This window comes from Bufo gargarizans, chromosome 4, assembly GCF_014858855.1.
Source record: "Bufo gargarizans isolate SCDJY-AF-19 chromosome 4, ASM1485885v1, whole genome shotgun sequence".
NCBI classification, from domain to species: domain Eukaryota; kingdom Metazoa; phylum Chordata; class Amphibia; order Anura; family Bufonidae; genus Bufo; species Bufo gargarizans.
In genome coordinates this window covers 402,340,924-402,363,619 of record NC_058083.1, presented here as the reverse complement: position 1 = coordinate 402,363,619, position 22,696 = coordinate 402,340,924, and the positions used below count along the sequence as shown (strand labels likewise).

Sequence of the window (22,696 nt, the reverse complement as noted above, 5' to 3'; positions counted from 1 at the left end):
TGAGAGCACTGTTTTTATAATACAGAGTTTCAATCGCGCATAGAAGAGTTAAACATGGAGGAAGTTTAAGAGCCTACTCCATCATGATAAGGGGGCCTATGTTCCTCTATAGTACCCCAGAAAAGGGTACTTGTAAACTGTTCTTGTTCTTGTTATATGATGTTATGTGACGTTACTTAGTGCCTTATAATGTACCCAGTATAGTTCTGTATGGATCTGTTTTGCGCTCTTGCATTCACCCCTTTGTACAGCCCCATTCTCTGCAGCACTGGTCCAGCTCTCCTTGACATAGAGCAACGGTGACATGCACAAATAAAGCCACATATCACTAAGTGAAAGATATCATTACATTCAGTGGATCTAGCCCTACAAGACATTGTGCTTGGTTTAATAGTGACTTTCCTGGTTACAGACTCTCTTGAAAGGGAATCTGTCACTCCGATCTTAAACATGAGTAGTGCTGAATATAAGGAGTCCATATGACAATTTTTTATTTTCCTCCTGCCCCCTGGTCCCCTTCTGTCACCCAGAGCTGTGTTAAAATACATTGTTAGGACTGCTGTGCATGCGCTCATGAGTCCTCTCTATTATGTTAGAACAGCACAACAGTCCTGACAATGTATTTCTGTGCAGCTTTGAGTGCTGACAGTAGGACAACCGTGGTACTAAACATGTATTACTGTAGATAATAGTCCAGAATTGGGGTGGCAGATTCACGATACAGGGATTGGAATAAATATGCCAATTTACCACTTTATATGGACTTTACATGGTTTATTTGTTCAGGGGAAGGGTAGTGTTTCTCTCTACAGGGACACAGTGGTGTATGGAGATTTATTTTTTAGGCAATGCTCTATGGGAAAAGTATACAAATGAGCTCAGCCAAACCAGAGACACCGATTTGTAAAAATAAAAAAAGCACTATTTTGGGGGTTCTGAAAATTTTGAGACATCTGAACTCACCCTAAAAAAATGTAAATCCATTCCATACAATCGAATCTTGAATTGGTTTTTAACATTCACTGTTCATAACAAGCTTTCCATGAAGCCTGTCCATATTTATTCACCATAAATGTAATGCCTGCTGGTTGTGATAATTTTGCCTGAAATGCCTTTATATTAATGCAAACTTTAACATAAAATAATTGTATGCATAGGTAACTACCTTCATTAAAAAGTGGGAATACTGCGGCAATCCTGGGCTCTGTAACTGACACATAAAATCATCAGCATGAAACTAACTTTTCCTTCAAAACCTCCAAAAACTATTAATAATCATAAATTAAGTACTCTATTACTTGTAGCACTACAATTATTTAATAGAATTATATTTGGTATCTCTACCCAGAAGGTAAAGGAAAGAAAGGTGTCACATATCCCACAGTTCTTGAGTACGTTGAAGTCAAAGTAGGTAAGTTTCTTCAAGAACGCTGACACAGATAAGGCTATATAATAATAAGACTTTCCGTAACTATTAGTATAAATATACCTATGGTACAAATGTGATATTTAATACATTAATAGTTAAAGATATAAAATAAGTTATTCGATTATTTGTGGAATCCTCTATGGGGACAAGTAGGAATAGCTAAAAATTCTAAGTAATAACTTTTTTAGTAAGTCTTTGGTGTAGAGTGAACTGTTTCCACTGTCACCTGAAAAGCCAAATTAGTGAAGTGTTAAAAAGCCCAAATTTGGGGGAAAATATATACTGTATATACAGTATATATATATATATATATATATATATATATACTAAATAGGCTTTCTATCTAACACATAAATAGAAATAACACATAGATGGACATATCATATCTGCTGACAATTGCATGTTAAAAAGCTTAGGGTCTTTTTACTCGAGTTGAGTATCGGGCCAGTTATTGGGAAACAAACATTTGTATGAATTCGTACAATTGCCCTGTGTAAATGCAGCACCGATCACCCGACAAAAGAGCAAATGCTTGTTTATCAGGTAGTCGCATTTCTCATGTGGACTAGAACTCCATGTTTGCTAGCAGCACATTTCCCTGTGTAAGCATGGGAACCGGGCATGAACGATCCGATAATGATCATTCATCCCCCATTCACTTTGCTTCAAGCTGTTGAAAAGTCCTGTAAATGAGCACTGACCCACTTTTATATTGTTGCATGGGGCTCACTATTGGCCCAGCATCAGCCCGAGTAACAGGACCTTAAGCTAATGAATCTCATAGCTGACCATTACTAGTGGATTGTTACAGAGACATATGGAAGGAAGCTCTATGCGCAACGATTTAAGATTAAGGGGCCCTTATACTGTTCTTGCAATTGTTAACCCTATTTTATCTGTGAGAACCCATGACAAAATTATCATATACTAGTGAACCAGAAGATAGAGAAGTGGCAAAAAGTTGGTATTTATGATTAATTTATTGATAGTTATTGGTGCTTTCTGTTATTGTAATTATATTTGCAAAACTGCTAACTGCCAAGAAGAAGTGTAGCCGCACTGATTATCACATTGGAATCAGCTTCTCACCACCTCTTGATCATACTGCTGGTTTGATAACTTAGAGGGTCATTTATTAAGCTGAAATACACCTATATTAGGCGTATTTCGGGTGCAGATTGCGGTGCAATCTGCAACTTATCCCCACTCACGCCAGGTAAAAAAAAAGTGGGCGTGGGTGGGGAAGGGGACAGGCTGGCAGGCCCATTTAAAGCCTCATGCAGACGTCCGTGGAACACGGTCCGTGAGATACCAGACTGGCATTACAGGAGCACACGGCGTCATTGGTTGCTATGACGCTGTGCGCTTTGTGCCACCGCCGCAGTATAGTAATACACTCGTATGCTCTATATGAGTGTAATACTGTACAGCAGCGGCAGCACGAAGCGCACAGCATCATAGCAACCAATGACGCCGTGTGCTCCTGTAATGCCAGTCTGGTATCTCATGGACAGTGTTCCACGGACATCTGCATGAGACTTAATTCATCATTTTCTACGCCTGTTTCAGGCATAGAAAAAGGTTTAAATGTAAGACACCTAGGAAGTTGTCTTACATTTAGTAGTGGCGAAGGATCCACCGAAGTTATGAAGAGGCTGGCGCGCTTAGGGGTTTATTAAGACTGCCGTTTAAAATGGCGTTCTTAATAAATGTGCCCCTTAGTTTCCGAGAAGCTTGTTCAAAAGTGACAAACAATATGGCTGCACTTTCTGTTATATTTGTTTTGCAAAAACGGTCATCACAACTGAACAGAAACATATCTGTAGGTAAAGCATATTACCAAACTTTAGCTACTGCTCTGACTTATGATTTACTCATATATGACTATTGCTCTATTTTGGGTGAAAATCCTGAAGTATAATTAAAAATATAAATTTCTCTTGAAGAAACCATACAGAGAGAAAAACCACCCCCAACTGTAGCAACAACAACTGCTTTAACTACCATCCCTACCACTACTACGACTACTACTACTACAACTCCAGAACCTACAACTCCACAGCCCACCACACCAAAGCCAACAACCACCACCACTACAACAACCACCACAACAACAACGACTACAACAACAACAGCAACAGCAAGGACAAGGCTACCCCTCGTACGAGCAAGAGATACGGGTCAGTAAGCTGGAGTAAAGTCATACATTTTACATATAATAATAATAATGCATAATTAAAGAAAGGTTGTATTTTCAACAGTTTATTCTAAATAGCTACAATTTTAAAACTACACTATGTTATAGAAGATGACCTTAGCTATACAAAGTATTCTACAAGGGTTTTCAAAATGTGTCAATTTTTTATCTAATTCTTCAATGGAAGACTAATGATTTTGTAAATTTTCTGATACAAGGTGCTAAGTTCTAAAAAAGATTCCAACTATGTATAGAGAAAAAAAATTGAACCAATATTTGCCATGCAACTCCTTCTTTGCCCAAAGGGTTTGTCTCATCTCACCATTACTAAGGCAAGATGAGACACAGTCCCAACCAGCTCCCCGCCTGGCAACAACAGAGCACTCTTCAGTAGCTCTACACTGTTTCCATCCTGCTACACTGTTTCCGTAGCTCTCAAGCACTGCATTGGGACCTACTAGAACAACAGAGCCCAGGAGCGCTCTGCTGTTTCCCAGCCAGAAGATGGTCGGGACGGCATCTCATCTCGTCTTCAACCCCTTTAATTTCAGCTATGTATATACACTTATATGTAAATCCTAGCTTTGCAATATGTCCTTATTTTACAGTCCACTTTTCATTTTTGCAGTGTCAAAAAATCTGGAAAAAAATAACCTGTAGTTGATAGATCTGTTAGGCTCTGTTCACATGTGCATTGGATGCTTTATAACAAGTATATAATGAAAGGAAGGCAGTCCAGCTCACAGAGTCTGTAGGTTCAATGTATCTGACTACATGTATAGGACAGTGCACAGGAGGCCTCTTCGGCTATAGATACAGCATACCAAACAGAGGAAATCCAGTAGCACATCCATAAAATCGTCTCCTTTATTAGATCACATTAAAAGCATGACATTCAAGTAGTACATCATGGCTGGAGATGAGCAAATCAAAGTTGACAAAGTGGAATTCGATCCGAATTTCAGGAAAAATTCAATTCTCACCGAATCTGAATTTCCTCACGCTTTATAGTAACGAATCAAAGTTTTCTCCTAAAATGGCTGCTGCCCATGTCCCTGAACAAGGGATCACCCACAATGCCATGCATGCAGCCAATCAGCAGCCAGCCAGCCCTGTGATGTCACAGCCCTATAAATAGCCTCAGCCATATTGGATTCAGCCATTTTCCAGTGTACTTAGTGCAGGGAGAGATGTCAGCAGGCGCTAGGGACAGTGGTAGAAAAGACTTTAAAACTTTTATTTTGCTGAATTGAAGTTCAGGGAAAGGATAGGGAGGAATCATTCCACAGTATTGAAGCAGAACAGAGTTTAGTAGGGGAGTTTACAGCCTGGGTAATAGGAACAATCCTATTACACCTTGATGCACTGACTGCGGATCCAAATTGCCATTATACAGCTCTGTAATTCCAGCAAACCGTTCTTGTTATTGGGGTGCAAGTGCTGTTTGATACAGATATTAACAGGGTTTATTACAAGGAAATATTTATATGTCTTATTTGCCCTTGTGCCGTGCAGTTATATGTTCTAAAGCATTTTTTGGCCTGTATTAGTGGGGAAAAAAGGGCTTATTAGCCGTTGTGTGGTAAAGAGAGAAAATTACAGCCCTTTTTGGCGTGTATTAGTGGCAAAAAAATATATATTTGCCATTCAGCGGTGCAGTTATATGTTCTAAAGCCCTTTTTGGTGTGCATTAGTAGCAAAAAAAACATTTGCCGTTCAGCGGTGCAGTTATATGTTCTAAAGCCCTTTATGGCGTGTGTTAGTGGCAAAAAATATATATTTGCCATTTAGCAGTGCAGTTATATTTTCTAAAGCCCTTTTTGGCGTGTATTAGTGGCAAAAAAATATATATTATTTGCCGTTCAGTAGTGTAGTTATATGTTCTAAAGACTTTGTGGCGTATATAAGTGGAAAAAAGGGCCTATTTGCCATTCAGCGATGCAGTTATATGTTCTAAAGCCCTTTTTGGCGTGTATTAGTGGGCGGTGGCAAAAAATATATATTTTATTTCCCATTCAGTGGTGCAGTTATTTGTTCTAAAGCCCTTTTTTGCATGTATTATTGGCACAAAGAAAGTGTCTGCCGTTGTGTGGTGAAGTGAAAAAATTACAGCCCTTTTTGGCATGTATTAGTGGCAAAAAAATATATATTTGCCGTTCAGCGGTGCAGTTATATGTTCTAAAGCCCTTTTTAGTGTGTATTAGTGGCAAAAAATATATATTATTTGCTGTTCAGCGGTGCAGTTATATGTTCTAAAGCCTTTTGTGGCGTGTATTAGTAGCAAAAAAACATTTGCCATTCAGCGGTGCAGTTATATGCTCTAAAGCCCTTTTTGGCATGTATTAGCGGCCAAAAAATATATATTATTTGCCGTTTAGCGGTGTAGTTATATGTTCTAAAGTCCTTTTTGGTGTGTATTAGTAGCAAAAAAACATTTGCCATTCAGCGGTGCAGTTATATGCTCTAAAGCCCTTTTTAGCGTGTATTAGTGGGCGGTGGCAAAAAAATATATATATTATTTGCCATTCAGCGGTGCAGTTATTTGTTCTAAAGCCCTTTTTTGCATGTATTATTGGCACAAAAAAAAAGTATCTGTCGTTGTGTGGTGAAGTGAGAAAATTACAGCCCTTTTTGGCATGTATTAGTGGCAAATAAATATATATTTGCCGTTCAGCGGTGCAGTTATATGTTCTAAAGCCCTTTTTAGCGTGTATTAGTGGCCAAAAAATATACATTATTTGCCGTTCAGAGGTGCAGTTATATGTTCTAAAGCCTTTTGTGGGGTGGAAAAGTGGAAAAAAGAAAGGGCCTATTTGTCGTTCAGCGGTGCAGTAATATGTTCTAAAGCCCTTTTTGTAGTGTATTAGTAGCAAAAAAATATGTTATTTGCCGTTCAGTGGTGCAGTTATATGTTTAAAGCTCTTTTTGGCATGTATTAGAGGCACAAATAAAAGTATTTGCCGTTGTGTGGTAAAGTGAGAAAATTACAGCCCTTTTTGGCATGTATTAGTGGCAAAAAATATATATTTGCCGTTCAGCGGTGAAGTTATATATTCTATAGCCATTTTTGGCATGTATTAGTGGCAAAAAAATATATATTTGCCGTTCAGCAGGTGCAGTTATTTGTTCTAAATCCCTTTTTGGCATGTATTAGTGGCAAAAAAATATATATTTGCCATTTAGGGGTGCAGTTATATGTTTTAAAGCCCTTTTTTGTGTGTATTATTGGGGGAAAAAGGGCTTATTAGCTGTTGTGTGGTGAAGTGAGAAAATTAGAGACTTTTTGGGGTGTTTTAATTTTCTTTTCATTTATTTGATCTAACAGTATGTCAGACTGAGAAGTTTCTGGTGCAGGAACAAGTCGTAGCAGAGTAAGGGGGCGTGGCAGTAGGAATCTCAGCGAGAGGCCTGAGCTCCCGGTGTCATCTAGTGGTCATTTCTTGACCATCAACCCAGCAGTTCTTGAATGGTTGACTTGGTAATCCACTTCGTCCCAAAAGCCATGTGTTGGTGGGTTCATCAGACACAACCCTTAGTTGGCATGGCCCGGGAGCAGGCCCTGTGCCCTCACCTGTCCTCAACCTGCCTCTGTCCTTTTCTGTTCCCTCAGCCAGAGAAGTATTATATGCTGTGGGCTCAGCTCCACTATACAGCAAGGGCGAGCTACCAGAGGACAGTCAGCAGCTACTGGCCAGCCAACATGTGGAGGAGACATTCGCCGCTTCCTCCGGTAGGCGGGCAAGTAAGTAGTAATGAGGAGAATGGCGTGGGAGCTGGTGTTCCGAGCGGTCAGACTCCTGACCTAGAGACCGTTGAGCAGGACATCAGTGATGTGCAGACAGGACTCTATGATGATGATGTAGCTGATCGCACTTGGGAGCTGGGTGAATAAGGGGCTTCATCATCGGGAGAAGAGAGTGGCAGCTTTCCCTTAAGGCAGTGGCGAAGCCAGTATGTTGCTAGCGTGGCCGGGAGTCAGCAGGGTGGCAGCAGTGGGATGTTGGGAGCCAAATGTTCCCGGGGTAGACCACCCGCTTCCCAGGAGCCTACCTGCCCAGAAAGTAGTGGTGTAGGGGTTCACCTAAGCAGCGGCGATAGCAGTCAGTCAGTGTGGAGTGTTGTGGGTAAAATCACCTACTCGGCAGTGTGGCAGTTTTTTGTTAAGCAACCAGAGGAGGCGAACATGGCCATTGTAAAATCTGTGGGCAGAATGTGAAGCGTGACCAGGGTGCCAATGTTGGCACCACCACCCTGTATCAACATATGCAGCCTCACCATAAAGTGGTCTGGGAGAACCGTGGCTCCGATGTGGTGGTCCAGCCTGACGCAGCAATGGCTACATCACCCAGTGGCACGCATCCGATTTCTGGCAGTCAAGGCTCCACTACCTCAGCCGAAGGGAGCTGTCTGTCCTTCCCATCATCTGCTGGTCCGGATGCTCCTGCTCCTCCTCCTACTCCTCCTAAGTCATTCCGTCAGCAATCATTCACCGAAGCGATTGCCAAGAGAAAACAGTATACGTGCACTCATCCAACGGCGCATAAGCTAAATGTGCTCCTGGCCAAGTTGCTGTGCTGCAGTCCTTCCCTTTCCAATCAGTGGACTCTGAACCTTTCAGAGAACTGATGGTTTGTGGCGAGCAGAGGTTGAGAGTCCCAAGCCGTCATTTGTTTGCCAAAAAGGCAGTACAATCCCTGCACACATATGTAGAACAGAAGGTGGGCCAGTCCTTGAGCCTGTTGGTGTCTTCCAAAGTGCACGGCAGCGCCGACGTGTGAAGCTGTAACTACAGTCAGGGACAATACATGTCTTTTACGGCTCACTGGGTGAATGTGGTTCCTGCACAGCCACACCAGCAACTTGGCCAGGTGATGCTGCTTCCGCCTCCATGTTCTCGCGCTGTTGGTCCTGAAACAATGTCCCCCTCTGCCTTCTCATCCTCTACCGCGTCCTCAGCCGCCACTGCAGGGTATGGCTGTGTCACGCTGTTGTCACGACCATGGTTATGGTCGTGACTCTTTGGTCGCATGCGGTTGCCAGCGGTTTTGGTCTAGGTTTTCAACCACAGGTGAGGGCTTTGGATTTGTTGCCTCACATAAGGTTGTTGGCAGTGGAGCGGCCTGAGCGTTTGCTAGGCGCTCACTGTCACAGCATGCGGTTGCCGCTGTAAACTTATGTTTGTCTGCACTTTCCCTGTTTGGTGTGCACGGGGTTTATTTGTGTGATGTTGTTTGTACACCTCCCTTTTCAGTAGCCTTCCCCCATGCCTGGTGTAGGAAGGGTTAACTCCCTTCTGTGTGTGTGAACACTGGGTGTGTCTGTGTGGGTGTGGCTACATGGGCTAGTTAGCCTCTGCTGAGAGCAGTAGTCAGAGGGGTACTTCAGCCATGGTCTGCTGGAGTCATCCTCCTACTTATATACCATCTGCCAGTGGGGGCCACCCTTGTGGTCATAAGTTTAAGTTTATGTATAAGTTTATGTGATACGCGATGTTATGAAGGTGTGTCTTTTGTATGCTTCTCTATTGCAGCTTATGGTCCTGGGTTCCTGTGTGATGTGTGGTGTGTGCTGTGTCTGTTTATGTTTGGTGTGGACAGCAGCACTTGCACATGGGTTCCAGGCTTTATTGTCTGTGGCAGGTAGGTGTTATTCTTGTTGCATTTACCTGCCATTGCCATAAGTTGTTTAGGTTCCCCCTTCTATGTAGCTTGGCCACTTTAGACTCCTGTTTCTATGAGTCCAGGAGGAACAGGTTGTCTACCCAGCTTATAGCTCAGGGATCTGTCGGAGGGTCAGTAGGGATCCGAGGTTCCTGAGCCCTCCTACCATCAAGGTGGGCTCATACAGCTAGGAGTCAGGGTCAGATTAGGGATGCGTTAGGAGGTGACCTGCTCCCTAATTCTGTTGTTCTGGCCGAGCACCCCCTAACATCTTTTGGCATCGCACGGCTGAGGGTTTCCCCCATCCTCAGCCGTGACAGCTGTTCTGCACCTTGTTTGCCTGGGCAAACTGAGTCACACAGCAACTGCTCTGTGTCCTTCATCAAGAAATCGAATCATGGCTTTCTCCATGACAAGTCAAAATCGAAACCATGGTGACCGACAATCAGAAGAACATGAAGAGTATAGTGTCAGCACTGCGTCAAGGAGGGCTGAGCCATGTGCCCTGAATGGCACACGTGTTCATTCTGGTTGTCAAGCGGTTCATGAAGTCTTCCACCCATCTGCAAGACATACTAAAAATGGCCAGGAAACTTTGCATGGACTTCAGCGACTCTTACACCGCAAAACACACCCTCCTTGAGCTGCAGTGGCAGAACGGCATTACCCAACATAGGCTGATATGCAACATTTCCTCCCTTTGGAATTCCACCCTTCATATGTTTGACCGATTATACGAACATAGAAAGGCCATAAACGATTTATTGATGATCCAAGCGGACAGGAGTACTCCCCTGTGTAACTTTGTTGTCAGCCAATGGCAGCTCATGCGTGACACCTGCCATTTGCTCAGGCCCTTTGAGGAGGCCACGTTATTTTTCAGTCGCCAGGACTACCGGGATGAACAACATAACAATTGTCACCATTCAACAGAGGGATGACTTCTGGCTCTCCACCTTGTTGGACCCTGGCTACCGTCCCAAAATGGGGGCCTTTTTTCCACCCGCTGAGAGGGAGGACAAACTGAACTACTATAGAGACATCCTATGTAGTCAGTTGGCTGCTTCCTATCTGCGCCATTGTCCATCCTCTCGAAGGTCTGACCGGTGGGGCCCTCTGTGCTCACGTTCCTCTGCCATGGCTGCTGTGGCAGGGTGGGGGGGTATAGGAGCAGTTCCAGCTCCATCAGCAGCAACTTCAGTCTAGAGTCGCTGATGAGCAGCTTTCTTGACCCGCCTAGTGAAGAAACTACTTACCAACAGCAGCGGGTGTTTACTGCAGAAAGGGCCATAGTTACCCCAAGAAGAACTCACCTGTACACACAAAATGTGAGGAGACTGACCTTTGTCAAGATGAATCAGGCGTGGATCAGCCAGGATTTCCACCCACCAATGCCTCATGCATCAGACTAGATCATCCATGGTGCCACACCAACACTTTGACAAAAGAGACCGGTTTCTTCTGGCTACCTGCCTCAGCTACTATTCTGATGCTGCAACCCACCTGGTGCCACATATCTGATGCCAAGTGCGCCTTCCTTCACCCACCATCTTCAGCTGGTACTGGTATTGCCACCCACCTCCTCACTCTGTCACTGGGTCACTCTGTGGTCTCCTGATACTGCTGCCACCTGCACAGTATGTCATCTTGCCACTCTGTGGTCTCCTGATGCTGCTGCCACCTCCACACTATGTCACTTTGCCTCCTGATGCTGCTGCCACCTCAACACTATGTCACATTGCCACTCTGTGGACTCCTGATGCTGCTGCCACCTCCACACATGCTTCTACCTCCACACTATATCATTTTGCCACTCTGTGGTCTCCTTATGCTGCTGCTACCTCAACACTAGGTCACCTTGCCACTCTGTGGTCTCCTGATGATGATGCTGCTGCCACCTCCACACTCTGTCAATGTGCCACCCGGTGTCCTCCTCCTGATGCTGCTGCTGCTGCCACCTCCACACTATGTCATTGTGTCACTCTGTGGTCTCCTCATGCTGCTGCTGCCACCTCCACACCGTCATTGTGCCACCTTGTGGCCTCCTCCTGATGTTGCTGCCTCCACCTCCATACTCTGTCAGTATGCAACTCTGTGGCCTCCTGATACTGTTGCCACCTCCACACTGTCATTGTACCAACCTCTGGCCTCCTCCTGATGCTGCAACCACCTCCACATTTTGTCATTGTGCCACTCTGTGGCCTCCCCATGCTGCCGCCACCTCCACACTGTCATTGTGCCACCCTGTGGCCTCCTCCTGATGCTGCTGCTGCCACCTCCACACTGTCATTGTGCCACTCTGTGGCCTCTTCCTGATGCTGCTGCCACCTCCAGACTCTGTCATTGGGCCACTGTGTGATCTCTTCATGCTGCTTCCACCTCCCCACTATGTCATAGGTCCACTCTGTGGACGTCTCATGCTGTTCCCACCCTCCCCACTTCATGACTTTGCCACTATTTTTCCTTTTGGCTTCACTGACATCATTATTTATTTGACCCTTCTTCTGATCTGTCAGATGGAAGGAAAAATGAGACGCACAACTGATCCTGTCTATGTAACAGCTGTAAGGCCTGCTTGACATGGTCCTTATTTTGCATCAGAATTGGCTTATGATTTGGTAGCCAAAAGCAGGAGTCGGTACAAAACACAGAAGACATGCAAATATTCCATTGACGTGTCATCTCTGTTTTGGATCCATTCCAGTTTTTTGGGGGCATTAGCAATACTGATGGATTACTGACCAAATGCTGACCAAGTGAAGGTGGATGCTCCACAGACAGGATCCATTTTTGGGGGGTTATTGTTCTGACGGATCAGAGTAAGGGCAAAATAATCAGTGATGTCAACACAAACTTACTGCTGACACTCTCTCCACTCTGTTGGGGGGGCCCTACTTGTATAAGCGTTTAATAGAACAGGTTCTGTAGACATCTATGTGTAATCAGCTGGAGATGGTGTAAAAGGAGTACGCTTCTTATTGACGCTAACATCAACCTGTAAGGCTGAATTCATTCTTGAGTTATTTGGTTACTTTTGGCCCCATAACTGCCCAAATACGTGAAGTGTGCAGTGATTTTAAGAGCAATGCCTGTCATCTGCATGTCATACTGACTCACAGTATTATTTCACTACCACAGCAGACTCTCAATGCGTGTTACTGCAAGGCACAGTGTTCTACACCACTATAAAGGCTCTCTGCAGCCAGGAAATACATGTTTTTTTTATGCGATTCGCCACAGAAAAATTCGGATCGGACCAAATTATTCGAAAAATTCAGCAAACCGGCCAAATCGAGTTTTTGAGAAATTCACTCATCTCTAATCATGGCCAACGCTTTTATGTCACAGATTCCATCGTATTTGTGGAATAAAAATATTGCTGCATACAGCACTATTTCTGGTAAAATGATGGACATCAGCCAATGGGGTCTGTCACCACCACCACAGTTAAATTCTATTTTATTCCTCTAATAATGGAACACAAACACAGAGTTCCTAATGAAGATGTGAACATAGTCCTTAGACTCAGTTCCTATCATGGTTTTGTATCTGGTTGAATGGTACTTTTTCATTTTCTGAAGATTAAAAATTAAGCCTACATCTTTATTGTATCCTGTTGGATGCAAAAATGTGATAAGAATAGAGGATTATTGTTTGGCTAACAGTATTACGGCACAGTATTTTTCTATAAATGTAACATTTTGTAGTTGAAAAATAAGCATATTGGGAAGATTTATGAAATTACCGTAAGAACAACTCATTTTTGCCCATAGCAACCAATCACAGCACATCTGTCATTTCTTATAGCTTTGTTACAGAATTAAAGCTATGCTGTGATTGGTTGCTATGTGCAACAAAGAGTTTTTCTCTTAGACAACTTCATAAATCTGCTGTCAGGTGTCTCAAAAATAATGCACACTCCTGAATTTTACAATTTTATCTTTATTTCCAGCTGCCAGTAATACCCACCCAGCCTATTCATCAGTTATTGCTGCTTCATCAAGTAAGTTAGTAGGTTTAATTATTAGAGATAATTCTAAAGTAATTCAATTTGAGCAAACTTTTTCTAATTCAAATCCAAATTTTGGGTGATTCGATTGGGGTAAATCTTTCAAAATGGGGACAGCAAACAAAACAATTAATGGCAGCACACCATTACACATGCAAACAATAGAACTAGGGATTAGAGATTATTCTGGATTACAGTGGTACTATACCTACTATACATTAAAAAAAGGAAACACTTTGCGCACATTTTTTTATGAAACGTGTCTCGGGCCCATCTACCGGCGTCAAGGTAGCTTCTGCAGATGGGTTCCTAACACTAACAGAACTGCCTCTCTTAGGCCGATCCTAAGCCTACAATGTTCAGGGCGGTATAGGAACCAGCTATATTTATACTTTGCTCAGATGCCGTGGGCAGATGGACGGGGAGTGCTCAATCTAAAGGAGGAGGCTACCCTCCATACTGCAAGACAAATTTAGACTAGCACATCCAAAAGTCACAGGTGCACATTCATAAAGCTAGCATGCATGCACCAATTCAATATTGTGTCAGCCATTTTTCTGATCAGAAGACAGGAAAGATGAAGAAGGGGAATCACATGATCATATGTCTGTGTATACACACTTGCAGGCATTGGCGCAAACATTACGTATTATTATGGCATGAAGATTGGACGGGAACAAGAGCTGTGATTGTCTGATCAGAGACAAGGATCTGGCTGTGGAGGTCTCATAGGCAAACTATAAGTGTGAAACTGACAGTTTCAATGCAATACAATATAGCATGCATTATACTGCATTGAATCAGAGACCAGACCCTCAAAAGTTGAAGTCCCCTAGTGGGACTAAAATAAAAACAATTAGGTGTTTTATAAAAATAAATAAATGAAACCAAGTGTAAAAAGCCCGCTTCTCCTTAACCAACTATTATCGTAAAAAAAATAGAAAGAAAATAAACACTAGACAAATTAGGTATCACTATATCAGTGGCGACTGGCTGTATAAAAATATCACATGACCTACCCCGTCAGTTAAATGTTGCAAACAAATAAAAAATATGGCTCCTCAGAAAATGGCAACATGAAACATGATTTTCTTTCTCAAAAATGCTTTTATTGTGTAAAATTGAAAAAATAGACGTTTGGTATCACCACATCCATAACAACTTGCTCTATAAAAATATTACCTGATCTACCCTGTCAAAAAATATTGCATGATCTACTTCGCCTCACAAAAAACAATATCAAACAATCCCAAAAATCTTATGTACCCCAAGATGGTACCCATGAAAATGACAAAGAATCCCTCAAAAAACAAGCCCTAACACAAAGGTATTGCCAAAAAATTCAAATTATGGCTCCCAGAAAATGGTGACACAAAAACATGATTTTTTTCAAATGCTTTTATTATGTAAAATTAGCAAAACTTAAAAAAAACTATATATAATTGGAATCTCTATAATCGGACTTACCAGCAGAAATATGTAATTTTGCCCACATGCTGTAAGCTGCAATAACAAAACCCAAAAATCAAAACTGTATGTACTCCAGAATAGTACCAATAATAACAGCAACTTAATCTGCCATCACAAAAATAAGCACTCACAGGACTCTGTCGAGAGAAAAATAAACAATATATGGTATGGTTGTCAGAAAATAGCTGTACTGGTACCTCAAAGGCTGTTTAAAAGCAACTTGGAGCCTGTAAATTAATCCATCAAAATCTTTGCCACAAATGCCAAAGGGGGGGGGTCCTTCCCTTCTGAACCCTGCAGCATACACAAACAGCAGTTTGCATCTACATTTATAGTATTTCCATGCCTAGTAAAACCTACCTAACAATTTAAGGGGTGTGATGTGTCTCAGATGGCACAAGCTGGGCACAGCATATATTTGGGACTGAAATGCCATATCCGTGAAAAAGCTGCAGTCTTCATTTTGCACGGTCACCTGCTCATTGATTTCTGCAAAATATCTGTGGTGTCAAAATGCTCACTCCACCCCATGGTAAAGTAAGGGAGCAAAGGATGAAAGTATGTTATTAGGGATCATGGAGTGGGCAATATGTAATATGTAAATGTCTGTAAGAAGTAATGAAGGGGTTAATGGGTAGGGCTCAGCAGTAACCAATGCGGAGCCAGGGGAATGTATTTAATGTTCACTGTGTCATTTGTGTAATGGGAGCTTGACAAAGACCATTAGGTTGAAACGTTGCTACACAAGGTGTAATAAAGAAATTGATTGGAATCCCTCTGGAGTGCCGTGGCTTATTCAACATTGTCCACTCCACCCCTTGATAAAAAACTTGAGGGATGTAGTCAGTTATTGAGGGTTTTTGATGATGTAGCACCCAAAACCATTCCAGAAAAATCAACACTCCAAAAGCCGAATGGAACTCCTTCCCTTGTAAGCCGTTCAGGGTAACCATACAGCAGTTTACAACCACATATATGTCTTGCTGTATACAGGAAAAATGGGTAAACAATTGTGGCATGCATTTTCTCCTGTTACCCCTTGTGAAACTGAAAACTGTGGGGCTAAAGCAACATTTTATTTTAAAAAAATGATATTTAATTTCAACAGCGCTGCAGTGTGCCTATAGAGCAGTTTGCAACCACATATGGGCCGTTTCCTTATTCAGGAAAAAATATGTAACAAATTGTGGGTTGCTGTATTTCTTGTTACCCATATCTGATTGCAGATCTCTTGTACTGAAGTTTCAGTACAAGATATCCATAATCAGATATGAGCTGACTGTATCATAAAACACTAAGATACAGTTAGTAGAGTTAAGGGGATCCATGGTTGGCTCCGGAGATCCGTCAGACAGACAGACTGTGTTTTCCAGGCCAATCACAGTCATGTGCATGTGCCTTAGGCCGACCAAAATTTGCCCTTGGAGGCAGTGGTCACCAAGTGGCACTGCGCCATAGTGTAAGGACTGATTCAGTAGAGGTCACCTTGATGTGGTGAGTGGGCATATGCATTTTTTGATTAAAACTTATACTAAGTACCTCAATAGAGAGGTTTACAAATTATGCTGAGATTAGCAACAGATCAATGCATGGCATGTTGATGTGCAATTCTTATCTTTTTCTTAAAATTTTCCACTAACTTGAAGTATGATGTGTCACATAAAACCAGTCTCAGAATCCCTTGAATAAGTAAAAGCATTCCAAAGTTATTACCGCATAAAGTGACATGCATCATATTTGCAAAATTTGGGTTGGTCAGAAAGGTAAACCTCGCTTTGTCTGGAAGGGGTGGGTTAAAGAGAGAGTGTTAGTTACCACCAGCAACCATGTGATTACCAATAGCCATATATGTCGCTGTCATTTTAAGATTAAATCTGACTTGGCGTTCAAGAGCTTTAAATGAGTTGCATCCAGTCCAAGGAGTCCCCAGAATTTCATCCTCAAATTTTCTTGGCAATTGGAGCACTTTTGATTTGGGTCAAATTTATTTGTGCCAAAATTAAATCACCGACTGATTCACTTAAATTGGTTCCGAATTGTATTTTAACACTTATCACTGTTAACTGTATTTACAAGAAAGTTCTTCAAGCCTCATATGTAGGGTGGACAGTGCCTTGTCCTGCAGTTCAGTTCCAATCAAATCCTGGAAAACTCCTTTAAATTGTTTATATGATCTTCATTTCAGGGCAAGCAGTGCCAGCTGTACCAGGTAGAGTGCCAAATCAAGGTATTTTTTACTACATTTACTGCATTTCATAGTTACAAAAATGTAGTATTTTTGTACTAATCAAGTCTTGTTTTAAAGTTGTCAGGTCTCCAACAACGTATTCAAGTAGCCGACAAATCCAAAGGAGTAATCCAGGTAGGGATATGTCTTAAAATCCTATTCACTACAACTGAACATCTTCTTCAATAACTTTTCCCCAAACTATGCACCTTTTATTTGTCCTTTACTTCTTCAATGTTCTTTCTCAATAGGTAGCGCTATTGTTGCTTTCATACTTTCTAATGAATACATAACTAGAAATGCATTTATGAATTGATATGTGTATATACTTTTAACAGGTGCCAGTAGAATTCAACAGATTTTAGCTGAAAAGGCAGGCCAAGCAAATCCAAGTAAGTTAAATGTAACTTGATACAGTATTTTTTTTGAACAATGGTAAATGAGAAGGAAAGAAATATCATATAGTGTATGTAAATGTTAAATGCCATAATTAAATGCCATTGAGCCTAGATCTCACACAAGTGATGTTTCTACGCTGCCCTCGCTACTTTCAGAAAAGGGGTGGAGGGGGGGTGTGGTTGGGGCCAAACCGGCCCTGACACATTTATCATCATTTCAGCCAGTTTTCTAGTGTAAATGATTACTGAAATCTAGTCCAGCTATGAGCTAGTGTAGATTTTAATCAAGGCGCATGGACTGCCAAAGGATGAGCTTAATTTATGGCTAGACGTCTTCCTCATCATATATTTAGTGCATCCTCTGATTTCATATACAGAGGGAAAATTTAACTTTGAATGATTAACAGGCAGTATGTTTGTTTTTAAAGGGTTGATCATACTGACAGATGCTCTTTAACATTTTCTCACATGGCGCGCTGTGAGAGACCCTGCTTATGCAGTTCAAAAACCCGACCACGTTTAAAAAGGGAGAGTTTTTTTGCCTTTGCCATCACAACGTGTGACTACCTGACAGAAAATGACAATGAATCCACATCTTTGCACAGATTTGGCCTTTCTAAAGGCATGTGGTCCTAAATGTTTGATCAGCTGAAAAACAGCCTGTTTCAGTTTATTCGTTTTCATTAAATTGAATGCTCAAAAAATGTTTTGTCTCACTCCCACTTCTTCTTGTTGTATGTTGAAGCTCTACTTGGAACCTTGTTAAAGGATAACTGTCACACTTAGACCCTAATTTCAATTTTCATATATGTAGTTACTAATAACATGATATTCCAGAATCAGTTACTATTAGACTGACTTACCCCATATTTAATAAGATTCAGCCCTTAGCAACCAGTCTGCATAAAACTGCAATTTCACTATTTAGTTAAGATGGCCGCCACTGCCCTCACCCTGAGGCTAATCCCGCCTGCCCTCACTAGCCAGTAACAATATCCCCCCAAAAGTGTCAGTAACCACAGCCCTCCCCCTAAAGGTTTAATCTCCTGCAGCACAAAGGGGTCCTCTTACCACATGTTGCTTTCATTTATACACTGAGCAGATGGCAGATCTCCCTTCCCTGGTCTGCGCTGGTTCAACTCTGCATTCTCCAGCTCTGCTGAGTGAGAGAGCGTCTGCCAAGCGCAGGGTCAGGAAGAAGTGCACACAGCCCAGGCACTGTTATCAGCTGCTGGGGAGGACCTGGCATTAATCATTTACTTACAGTCCCTGGCTGTCAGTAATGTGACCTTGCACGCAGCCTGTTTCTGTGTCCTCCGTTCTTCAACAGATAGGACCATGCCTAGCAACCCTATTTTAAGCACAGGTAAAAATAGGCAGTACAGGGAACAAAACTGTGGAATTAAGGGGTAATTGAATACACAGCAAAAAGTTGAAATAGGGCCACCAAGGAGATATTAATCACCACAATCCTATACTCAAAAAAATTATAATACAACAGTTATACTTTGAGATCCAGCCATGCTTAATATGATTTTTTTGCCATTTTTCAAGTGGTCTTAAACTTTTGATCAGGACTGTAGTTCTGCTTGCTCAACTTGGTTTGCAGTTTGCAGTATGCAATTGCTTATGATCTGGTATGAGCAGTTTGCAGTTTCTATGCAATTTGTATGGAATCTGGTTTGTATGCTTCCAATTTGGTAGAATTAATATTTAAAATGATGTATAATTAATTTAAAGGAGTTGGCCTATAAAGACAACCCTGTCTACATGACTTGTCAGGGCACATGGATATCATATCGGTAGACAGGCAGACAAATACACCAGTACACTTTTGCAGGGAACTAGCAAGCTAGACAACCTCAACCTCTCACACACTCCCCTATGGGAAGGCGCCAAAAATACAGTGAGGTGATCAGCCATTGGTGGGAGAAGTGTAGGGTGCGCCAACTGGCCCTTTAAGAGTAACAGAGCATACACAGCCTGGGAACACCCCAGGAAAGCCTGACAGGGAAGCAAAGGTCATGGCCTGCAGCAGTTTGAGCACCATGGGATCCCACTACAGGCCTAATCATACACACCCTGTGTCACGGTCCCTCAGGTGACTGATGTCAGGAGATCAAGAAGACTGGCTGAGCATGGAGGAAACTAACAGCCTCCTTGATGTCTCTTGATTCAGTATTGACAGGGTTAATGACCATTTCCCTTTTCTCAGCTGTAGTTCGATGGTCATCACTTCTACCCTTTATAGTCTGACCCCACCCTTCTGACTATGCGGTAGAAGGCTTCATTTGGGTTTGGCTGAGCTGGCATGAGGTAGTTTCTAGTGTTCCTGCTCGCCCCTCTCTTCAGAAGTTAAGTGTTGCGTTTGTTTGTGTTTTGTATTATTCCTTGTTGTTTGTATCTGGGCCTGAGACAGAGACTTCCATTCGTCCATCTGGGGAGGAATGGGTTGTCTCTGGTCCTAACCTTATTTCAGGGCCTTATAGTGAAATTAGGGCCTAGGTATCCTGCATATGAATATTCCTAACTTCAAGGTCTATTCATATTGATAGAGCCCGGATCAGGGTTGTTTAGGAGGTGTCCTGTTCCTTCCCTAGTTTCCAGGCCCAGTTACTGTTCCCCTTCCCTACTGTGTTCAGTGTGGAAGTTTTCCCCCACACTGATCGTGACACCCTGCCCTCTTCGGGCCCTCTTTTTGGAAACTGATTAGGGAGGCATAAAAATGCCAGTTGTGACTAAATCTAGTTGCAATGGCATTTAAAAAAAAAGTCATAAACCCCCCACAGTATCCACTATAATTACTGGTTCTAGGGGAAATGATTTTCACATAAATGAAATGATGGACATGTTTTTCTTCATTGATTCATGTAAACATACTTAAAAAAAGACTACAATGTATCCAAATGAAATACATACAATCTGGATCCTTAAAGGGATTCTGTCATGACATTTTAGGCCTATAACCTAAATATATGGCCAGGTCCCTACTAATAACCTGAATCCGAAACTGTTCTTATTAAATCGGCCTGTGGCTATATTAGCACATAGAACAGGTTTTTATAACCTGTCATTCACCTACCTAAGGTGCCCAAGGGGACGTCGCTTCATACAGTGTTCCGGCTGCACCCATCTCCGTCTGGTGCCCAGCGCCGCCTTCCCAGTTGAAATCGCCGCCTTCCTCACCTCAGCCCCGCCTCCACAATCATCTGGTCCCTCTGCCAGATCCCATGCGTGTGCACTAGGCATAACCTGAGGGCCCGGACGATTGCGGAGTCGGGGCTGAGGTGAGGAAGGCGGCGATTTCAACTGGGCACCAGACAGAGATGGGTGCAGCCGGGCAAACTGTATGAAGCGACGTCCCCTTGGGCACCTTAGGTAGGTGAATGACAGGTTATAAAAACCTGTTTTATGTGCTAATAGAGCCACAGGCAGATTTACTAAGTACAGTTTCGGATTCATGTTATTTGTACGGACCTGGCCATATGTTTAGGTTATAGGCCTAAAATGTCCTGACAGAATCCCTTTAAAACAGTCATGACCATGAGACATAAAGCTTAAGAAAAACAAAAGCCAAGTTTCTCTGTAAAAATATATACAAGCTCTGCTTTTACAAAGGGAATGGGAGTAAAAGTTATCAGCTGCTTTTGAGAGCAGTACTGAAATTTCTGGAATAATAAGTGTTAGGACCACTGCCAATAATGTTAATTTGGCAATAATAACCACTTTTAAATAAATGAAACCTACCGCAAAACTATTCTTACACTGGAAAAAATGAGTACGCTGCTAAATTCAGGCTGCATCCCTGAAAAATAATCTAATAATCTCTGACTCTTGCTCAATCCAAAATTGCTTAATAGTAAAATTGCAAAAGGTCAAAATAGTGTTGTGGGCTATTATTGATAGCCTGGCTGATCAGAGAAATAACAGTTTTTCTAAATTTGGTAACACTATAGTTATATAGTAATATAGTTTTGTTATATCTTTAAGATCCGCAAAGACGAGACTGGCAAAGTCCCACCCGGATAAATGTACCAACTGTCCAAAGAAGGCCAGCAGGTATAATATAAAATAAATTTAAAGAAATTAAATTAATGCTTTTTAGTTATTTGCCTGTTTATTTTATTTAGTAATTTATATTCTCCACTCATAGTTCCAGATAGAAGCAATGTGGCCCCAAATACTGGACAAAGCTGGTCATCAGACACACGTGATTCTCAAGGTAAGAGATCAATCACTTGACTCACCTTCAGGGTTGTACAGAGGCGTATGTATACAGCATCCATAAGTCTATGGTGCCCTATTATACATCATTTACTGCACCTTACGGGAATTTAGTACAATGCATTTAGCTGTCTATAAAAGGTATGTTCAGATGGAGTTCATTAAGCATGGGTTTCAGAGCGGATTCAGGGCCAAATCTGGGTTGAAACCACCTCCCATTGTTTTTAATGGGAGGCCATGCCGCAGTTCATGCAGCCGAGGATTTTTGCTGTGCGATTTTCAAGACCTATACACCTGGCATGGTTACCACATGGACCTCTGGCAAAGCCGCATTCAATTAAACTACACTAAGAGCAGGTCCGTGCCACATGAAATGCAAACCCATATCAGAAACTGCATCAGTTTCTGCCAGGGGATACTTGACAGACTTTGTCACTGACAAAATCCCTCATGTGCACCTATTCTGAATTTATAGAGGAATCAACACGGCATCCTAATTTTTTATGCAGAACAAAATAAACTTTATTGTGTGCAAATTGTGGGTCATTTATTAAGACCGGCGTTTTAATAAATCCCCTGCACAGGCAGTGGATCTCGGAAGTTATGTAGAGGAGCCAGCCTCTACACAACTTTGGTGTATCCAGCACCAGTCTAAATGTATACCAGCTTCCTAGTTGTCTTACATTTAGACCATTGATGAATGAGACGGACTTACCAGCCCGTCCTTTTCCCTGCCCACGCCTACTTTTTTAGACCTGACGTGAGTGGGGAAAAGTCGCAGATTGCGCCACAACTAACCATTGCGTTGCAATCTGTGCCTGAAATGCCCCTAATATAAGCGTATTTCAGGTTAATAAATGATGCCCATTGTGTATATTCTATAGAGGTCTATACTATTGGAGTTTTGTTTTTCACATTAATGCAACACCTACATACAAGATTAACATGACATCTGTGACATATGGTAAGTTGTTATTTGGCGTGTATTATGGAACATGAGTCATCAGCTATCTTTTTTTGGGTTGAAGTCTCATGAGAATAAAATCAGATAACTTCAATCAACATTGACTAATGGAGTTGCA

General features: G+C 42.1%; 1 protein-coding gene across 5 annotated transcripts in view; it reads left to right on the top strand.

The window, feature by feature from the left end:
- Nucleotides 1–22,696, top strand: part of VIT (vitrin) — a 176,008-nt gene that overhangs the window by 100,381 nt on the left and 52,931 nt on the right. For 2 of the 5 annotated variants that reach the window (XM_044292245.1, XM_044292241.1), the window contains exons 6-13: nucleotides 1,349–1,411; nucleotides 3,376–3,609; nucleotides 13,239–13,289; nucleotides 16,951–16,992; nucleotides 17,071–17,127; nucleotides 17,331–17,384; nucleotides 21,381–21,449; nucleotides 21,544–21,612. In XM_044292245.1, coding sequence (XP_044148180.1) covers nucleotides 1,349–1,411; nucleotides 3,376–3,609; nucleotides 13,239–13,289; nucleotides 16,951–16,992; nucleotides 17,071–17,127; nucleotides 17,331–17,384; nucleotides 21,381–21,449; nucleotides 21,544–21,612 — 639 coding nt within the window. The remainder of the gene's footprint in view (nucleotides 1–1,348; nucleotides 1,412–3,375; nucleotides 3,610–13,238; nucleotides 13,290–16,950; nucleotides 16,993–17,070; nucleotides 17,128–17,330; nucleotides 17,385–21,380; nucleotides 21,450–21,543; nucleotides 21,613–22,696) is intronic. The other 3 variants (XM_044292242.1, XM_044292244.1, XM_044292243.1) reach the window with 3 other exon arrangements.